Raw genomic sequence first — 7,742 nt, 5'->3', positions numbered from 1 at the left:
TTGATGTGTTCCAGTGGTTCTGTATGATGCTGGGCAAGTATAGGGCAGCTGCAATGGGGTGAGGCTGGTAGAATGGGACCCCAGTGTGCTCACTATACCCTCAGTGATCTTCAATGAGAGACAGGCAGACAGCGGCACTGCAATGGCTCTGTATTACACTACAATGGTAGCACAAGTATAGGGCAGCTGCAATAGGGTGAGGCTGGTAGAATGGGACCCCAGTGTGCTCACTATACCCTCAATGATCTTCAATGAGAGACAGACAGGCAGCGGCACTGCAATGGCTCTGTATTACACTACAATGGTAGCACAAGTATAGGGCAGCTGCAATAGGGTGAGGCTGGTAGAATGGGACCCCAGTGTGCTCACTATACCCTCAATGATCTTCAATGAGAGACAGACAGACAGCGGCACTGCAATGGCTCTGTATTACACTACAATGGTAGCACAAGTATAGGGCAGCTGCAATAGGGTGAGGCTGGTAGAATGGGACCACACTGTGCTCGCTATACCCTCAACTGTGGTTGCCCTAGCGACCGCTACAGATTTGATTTACTTAACTGGGTTAGCTAGCTCTGACAGCGCGGTGAGTTTCCAAATAAACAACTCTCCTGTCTAAACTAATTGCCTAGAAATGTTAGGAATGTTTCTTGGTCAGATTCTTCATTTAAAACAGCAAAGACGGCTTTTGAATTTCAAACCTTGGCTGTATTTCGGATTCTGTTGCTGGGAACGCAGCTGAATTTGGAAAAAAACAAACAAATTTGGACTTAGATTCGCCACACAGGAGGGCGCGTTTCCAGCAAAATTTTAAAACATGCCGTTGCCACAGCGATGTGCCCCAAGCCTTGATTTCAAAGGGTGCTGTATTTTGTAGGTCAACCGGAAGGCAAAACTGCCATCGGCGCTGGCTCAGTGGCCCAGCGGGTTAGGGAAAGGGGGTCCTGATACCAGGAGGGTTCAAATCCCGGCTGAGCCTCCGACTCGCTGTGTGTGTGTGTGTGTGTGTGTGTGTGTGTGACCCTGAGCGAGTCACTTCACCTCCTTGTCCTTCGGAGGAGACGTCAAACAAACGCAGTCCTATTGGAAGAGACTCTACAGCAGCAGCAGTTGTGCAGAGTTCAGCCCCCTAGTCTCTGGAAGTCTCTTTGGGGAAAAAGCCTCAGCTGAATGACTCGTTAATAATAATAATAATAATAATAATAATAACAATTGCAGCTGCCCTATACTTGTGCTACCATTGTAGTGTAATACAGAGCCATTGCAGTGCCGCTGTCTGTCTGTTCGTTGGTTCAGAGTCTGCTCTCTCTCCTTTCTCCTCTCCTCTACTCGCAGAATGTCTCTTCCAAATTTCCCAATCCCGAACCTCGACACCACTCTGAAGGAAGCCGGGCGCGTGCTGGAGCTGATTCTGCCCCCGGAGCAGTTCCAGAGATACCAGAGCGCCCTCCGGAGGCAGGAGGCTGAACTGCAGGAGATCCACGCCCGATTCGCAGCCCAGGTGGCCGGCCGGGAAAACTGGGCCACGGAGGACTTCAAAAACCGCCTCCTCTCCTGCCCCGACCCCATCCCCACCTCCACCGCCCTCCCCGTGCTCCTGCAGCCCTCCGCGGCCCAGGGGACCCCCGAACTGGAGGGGGGACCCCAGCTAGCCCGGGCCGCAGCCCTGCTCTGGGCAGCGGCCAAGATCCACAGCGATCCGCGGCTTCTCGAAGGAGACGCAGCTCTGGAGCAGACCCAGAGATCAGAGCTGTTCTCAGCCTGCAGAGAGCCGGGAGAGACCAGAGATCAGATCAAGGTAGCAGAGAGACACTCCCAGCAGACGAGAGACTCAACACAGCAGCTAGACTGGAGCACAGTGTTTGATTGCTGTCTATAGCAGCTAGACTGGAGCACAGTGTTTGATTGCTGACTATAGCAGCTAGACTGGAGCACAGTGTTTGATTTGCTGACTAGACTGGAGCACAGTGTTTGATTGACTATAGCAGCTAGACTGGAGCACAGTGTTTGATTGCTGACTATAGCAGCTAGACTGGAGCACAGTGTTTGATTGACTATAGCAGCTAGACTGGAGCACAGCGTTTGATTGTCTATAGCAGCTAGACTGGAGCACAGTGTTTGATTGTGTCTATAGCACAGTGTCTCTCCCTCCTCTCCTCTCTCTCTGTAGGTCTACCCTGACAGTCTGCACGCAGTCCTGCTCTATCGAGGCTCTGCGTTCCCCCTGCAGCTCCTGTCCCCGTCTAGGGACCCCCTCCTGCTCCCCCAGATCCACAGCCAGCTGCTGGGTGCCGTGAGGACCCCTCCCAGGGCGTCCCTGCCGCTGCCTGCTTCCCCGTGCAGCCTGACTGCCCTGGAGAGACCTGCCTGGCACGCTGTGCGAGAGGGCCTGCTGTCCGGGGAGGGGGCGGGGTCTCTGCGGACCCTGGAGAGCGCTGTGCTGGCGCTGGCGCTGGAGGAGTGCCCCCCGCCCGACCCCCGGGACCCCGCGGCCGCGCTGACCAGCATCCAACTGGGGAGCCCCAAGACGAGAGGCATGAGACACTACGACAAGGTGCTGCACCCCGGTATAGAGCCGAGCTGTAGCGCAGTGCAGTGTATTACAGTGCATTGCAGTGCAGTGTATTGTAGTGTAGTGCAGTGCAGTGTATATACAGCTGTGACCAGACCCCTCTATAGAGAGACACTCTCCCTCTCCTCTCCTCTCCTCTCCTCTCCCCCCTCCTCTCCAGTCTCTCCTCTCCTCTCCAGTCTCCTCTCCTCTCCTCTCAGGTGCTCAATCTGGTTCTCTACTCTGATGGCTCGGCGGGTCTCCTGTTTGAACACACCGCGGTGGACGGCATGGTGGCCGGGCTCCTGGCTCAGGCGCTGTGGAGCCTCTCCGAGGAGGAACTCCAAAAACAACACCCCCCTCTGGAAACTATGGCCCCAACCCTCGTCCAGCCCCTGGACTTCTCCCTGGAAGCCCCGCCCAGCCCCCGCGCCGGCCCCGCCTCCACCCGCACCTCCTGCTTTGAATACCGCCCCCTGCCCGGCGCCCTGTCTGTGCTGGGGGGGTCCCGGGGGCTGCTGGACGCCTCGCTCACCTTCTCACTGCAGCTGGGGCTGAAGCAAGCCTTCATCGAGGAGGAGGAGGAGGGGGGGAGCAGGGCCTTCCTCATGGTCACCCCCACCCACGTGAGGCATGTGACTCGAACCAGCGGCTCTCGAGCGCCCTCGACCCGCTTCGCTCGACATTTCTTGGTTCTGACCCCAACAACACTGACCCGCTTCTCTCTCCCGTCGCAGGCACTACAAGCACGGCCGCTGTAACCCCACCTACAGCCTGAGCAGGGGGTCTCTGGAGCTGCTGGGGGCCCTTCTCTCGAAGCGCGAGGAGGAGGAGGAGGAGGAGGAAGGGCGGCTGCTCTCTCTCTTCTCCCGGGCCCTCGCGGAGCACAAGAGCCTCATCAGAGCCACCAAGAAGGGCCTGGCGGTCGGGCCGCACTTGGCGGCCCTGCGAAGCGGCCTGGCGGCAGGCAGCGAGCTGAAGGGGTTCCTGGAGCGATTCGGGCGTCCCTCGGTCTACCTGACGGGACAGGGCTCCGTGGAGGGCGTGGACAGCGCCGTGGGGAACGTCTACGCCCAAGATCAGCTGGCCGTCACCTACCTGGGGAAGGGGAACAAGCTCTGCGTGGCCATGTGCGGGAGAGGGAGCTTCGCCCGGAAACTGGGGGGCATCCAGGGCAGGTTTAGGGGCGCCTTGGACGTGGTGGCGAAGCTGGCGGTGAAGTACGCCCTGGCGAGCCAGCTGGGGGCGCTGGAGGTCCGGTTAGGGGAGCAGGGGGCTGAGAGAGGAGGGGGTGGGTCCGGCAAAGGAGGAAGAGAGAGAGAGGGACCCCCAAGCTCGCTAGAAAAGTCTAACGACGGAGGAGGGGTTGAGGAGGAGGAGGAAGGGGGGATTCTGAAGGCCCCCCCAGCTTCAAAGCAAGTTTGAGCAGGGTTAGAAACTCACACTAGCCCTGCTGCTGCTGCACCCAGTCCTGGGGTTCAGAGCTCCCCTCAACGAAGTCTAGTATTATTAATATTATTATTCACATGCTTTTAATAAATGTATCGAAAGCTTTCTCAAGAAGTTCCTGCATGCATCACGTGACACACGCGTCACTCAAAATAAAATCTATTCACCATTTCCAGTTGATTATTTTTTTTCTCTGGTTATTTTTCTGAGGGATTACAAACACGCTGCCTGTAAGGGGGGGGGGGGGGGCAGAGAGACAATCAGAGAGAGACACAGACAGACACACAGAAACGCAGACACACACACACTGGACAGAAGAACTCAATTCAGAGTCACAGTTATCAGCCTCCTTTGAGTCCTCCTTGCAGTAAGAGCCTCTCATCTAACAGACTGGCTTCAGCTGCATCTCAAGCTCTTTCTTCAGCTGGTTGAATTGAAAGCGTCTCCCAGACTCTCCTCACTGCCTCAGCCAGGACCCTTCACTTCACACACTGCGGAGTCTCTTACTTACAGAAGCACTGCTGCTGAATTTAAACCGAACAGACTTCGCCTGCGCTCGGAACCAAACGTTGTTAACGCACACTTGATTATTACATTTATTTCACATTAATTAACGCATTTTCTTATTAACACACTTTCTGAAATACTCTGCCCCCTTGTGGACGCATCAGACACAGCAGAGAATAATAATGTGCTATTTATTTTCCATCCACTAGAGGGCAGCTTAACGTTTACAATTAATTTTGGAAAGAGATTTCCAGAGAGAAAAAAAAAAAAAAAAACTCGCCGTTTTAAGGTATTTATTCGTTCTTGAAACAATTTTTATAGAAAGGGCTGAATCAAAAAAAAATACAAGTTTCGGTGTAAATTAATGCAGGAGTTTAATAATAAGACACACCTGAGCTTGTTCCCCAGACACACTGGGGGCTGATCGAGTTCAATTCTGAGGCTCTGTCCCGGGACGGGGAGACGGCTCTCACACCCCTTCCACTCGCCTTCCGAAAAACTCCTTCTGGAAATTCTGGAAGTCCGCCTCCGTGAACAGCGATTTCTCCTGCGGCTTTTTCTTCTCTTCTGCGGGACGATCCCGAGACCGCCTCCCTCGGTTCTGGAGCACGATCTGGACAAAAAAAAAAAAAAAAAAAAAAAAAAAAAAAAAGTTTCTTATGCACTGTATTGAACAGCCTACAGCTCTGGAAAGAGGTTTGGCGTCGCTCTGGATAACGGACTACAGCTCCCAGCATGCCTCTGCACCCGCGGCAATGGCGAGGCATGCTGGGAGCCGTAGTCCCAGCCATCAAGTTCATTCTACAGGGATCTCGTCCAGATCCGCTCTCACCCTCTGAGTGACTGCGGTCTCTGCAGTCACAGTCTTCCCCAGCATGTACGCCAGATTCTCCTCCAGGTGACTGGTGGGCTGGTTCTTCCGGTATTCCTCTGGAAGAAAAAAAAATAAGAGAACACTGCTTTGAAGTCTACAGGGCTGGGAATCAGACTCCTATTGCACAGCAGTGTGATCCAGTCCAGGTTTCACTGCTACCAGCTTGATCAGCCCCCAGTGTGTCTAGCTAACAAGCTCAGGTGTGTCTTATTATTAAACTCCTAGTGAAAGCAGGACTGGATCACACTGCTGTGCAGCGGGAGTCTGATTATTAAACTCCTAGTGAAAGCAGGACTGGATCACACTGCTGTGCAGCGGGAGTCTGATTATTAAACTCCTAGTGAAAGCAGGACTGGATCACACTGCTGTGCAGCGGGAGTCTGATTATTAAACTCCTAGTGAAAGCAGGACTGGATCACACTGCTGTGCAGCGGGAGTCTGATTATTAAACTCCTAGTGAAAGCAGGACTGGATCACACTGCTGTGCAGCGGGAGTCTGATTATTAAACTCCTAGTGAAAGCAGGACTGGATCACACTGCTGTGCAGCGGGAGTCTGATTATTAAACTCCTAGTGAAAGCAGGACTGGATCACACTGCTGTGCAGCGGGAGTCTGATTATTAAACTCCTAGTGAAAGCAGGACTGGATCACACCGCTGTGATTATTAAACTCCTAGTGAAAGCAGGACTGGATCACACTGCTGTGCAGCGGGAGTCTGATTATTAAACTCCTAGTGAAAGCAGGACTGGATCACACTGCTGTGCAGCGGGAGTCTGATTCCCAGCCCTGTGATGTCAAGAGAATTAAAAAAAAACCCTCATCAATCGTTATTAATTATATATCTGCGATAACCCGTGAAGACTCACGCAGCCTTACCGATGGCGGATTTGACGGTCTTGTTCTTGACGGTGGCTCGGTTCCGCCGCTTGCCCGCGGTTCCGTGGATCCGCTGCCGCTGCTTCTTCACTCCGACCCGCTTGGAGTCGGTTCTGTTCATCCCGCCGCCCGGTTCGGCTCCGCGCTTCGGCTTCCCCCGCCCCGCCGAGCCACCGACCTCTGTAAAACAAAAAAATAAACCAACACGCGTCAACAGAACCGGGTTTCGGGTCGGTCCGGGTTTCGGTTTCATTTTCCCGCGTCCTTTTTTCTCTTAATCTATTCCGTTAATAGATTATATTTCTAACACGTCACTGATCGACCAGCGGGGTTTCTGTTAAAAAAAAAAAAAGCTTTTCTGCTTTTTTTTTTATTTTCAAACGCGTGTTTATTTGAATCGGTTTGTTTTCCTTGACTTTAAAATGTTTTATAAAACCGGCTTTTAAACGAAAGAAGATGCTGGGATGTCTGTAAAACATACAAACTCCCGAATTATTTTCCTGAAATCGCTTCTCAATCCCAATCCCAGACAGACAGACGAGCCCATAATCTGATAACCCTCAAGAATCTGAGCGAAATAACCTCAATATAACATTAATATAATATTCAAATAAATACATTTCTAATTGCAATATTCTCGCCTCACCTTTAATATCTTCGCTGAAGAGATCCAGTCCCTTTCTGATGAGAGAAAGCGACATTCCGATCGCGTATTGATAATCCTGGAATTAATATAACAGTTTTAATAATAATAATAATAATAATAATAAATACAGATTTTAAAAAACACATGGGTTGGACTTCCGGCAAAAAACTAAAACAAAATCGGTCCGGGTGGAAACACGGTCCCGCTGCGTGCGAGGGTTCCGCTTTCGTGACGCGCAGCAGCGTTAAGCGGCGTGAGGGAAACAAAAAGAGATTTAAAAAAAAAAAAAAAAAAAAAAAAAAAAAAATCAATCAACTAATTAATTAATAAATAAATGAATTAATTAAAAAGACTTCCAGAATACGCGCGTCTGCGTCACGCTGTCACCCCGACAGAAGGGTGTTTCTACGTGTCTGGTTGGTCTCCCATCTCCGCTTCATCAAGAAAGAACCCTATTGACAGTCCAGGTGGTTTACATCCTCCAAACGCTTGAAGGTTATTCCTGCCTTAAGATTTTTTTTGTGTCGGCCTGATAATAACCAATTTTAATTTTATCTTTAAAATAGAAGGCCCCCCCTCCCCCACCCCCCACCCCCCCCCCCCCCCCCACCCCCCACCCCCCCCCACCCTGCAGTGGGGGGGCCGGACGTCACCCGAGCGCCAGTCCACGCACAGAGAGTTAGCATGGCGTCACAGATCCGTGCGCTGGTTTCTGCTAAATGGCTGGCGGAGGCGGTCAAAAACAACCGGGTCGGACCGAACCTGCGGGTTCTGGACTCGTCCTGGTACTTGCCCAAGCTGAAGCGGCAGCCCAAGAAGGAGTTTCGGGAGAGGCACGT

At 52.4% G+C, this 7,742-nt stretch overlaps 2 protein-coding genes across 3 annotated transcripts; one reads left to right on the top strand and one right to left on the bottom strand.

Moving 5' to 3' along the window:
* The first annotated feature begins 1,261 nt into the window (after window positions 1-1,261).
* On the top strand, window positions 1,262-3,401 carry LOC121309369 (peroxisomal carnitine O-octanoyltransferase). Of its 2 annotated transcripts, XM_041242252.1 has the most exons (3): window positions 1,262-1,798; window positions 2,171-2,554; window positions 2,773-3,401. In XM_041242252.1, exons 1-3 carry the CDS (start codon window positions 1,337-1,339, stop codon window positions 3,310-3,312), a joined length of 1,386 nt encoding a protein of 461 aa, XP_041098186.1. In that variant the 5' UTR covers window positions 1,262-1,336; the 3' UTR covers window positions 3,313-3,401. The 2 variants fall into 2 exon arrangements, with proteins under 2 accessions (XP_041098186.1, XP_041098185.1); XM_041242251.1 differs by having other exon boundaries at window positions 2,171-3,175.
* A 1,385-nt stretch (window positions 3,402-4,786) lies between these two features.
* On the bottom strand, window positions 4,787-7,087 carry rps19bp1 (ribosomal protein S19 binding protein 1). The gene is made up of 4 exons (XM_041242253.1): window positions 6,904-7,087; window positions 6,258-6,437; window positions 5,340-5,437; window positions 4,787-5,120 (listed from the first exon to the last, which is right to left on the bottom strand). The coding sequence occupies exons 1-4, from the start codon at window positions 6,956-6,958 to the stop codon at window positions 4,977-4,979; spliced, it is 477 nt and encodes a 158-aa protein (XP_041098187.1). The 5' UTR covers window positions 6,959-7,087; the 3' UTR covers window positions 4,787-4,976.
* Window positions 7,088-7,742: the final 655 nt, after the last annotated feature.

The sequence above is a fragment of the Polyodon spathula genome, unplaced genomic scaffold (assembly GCF_017654505.1).
Source record: "Polyodon spathula isolate WHYD16114869_AA unplaced genomic scaffold, ASM1765450v1 scaffolds_1238, whole genome shotgun sequence".
Classification (NCBI taxonomy): domain Eukaryota; kingdom Metazoa; phylum Chordata; class Actinopteri; order Acipenseriformes; family Polyodontidae; genus Polyodon; species Polyodon spathula.
The sequence above is the reverse complement of the archived record's forward strand: the minus strand, read 5'-3'. Positions and strand labels throughout refer to the sequence as shown.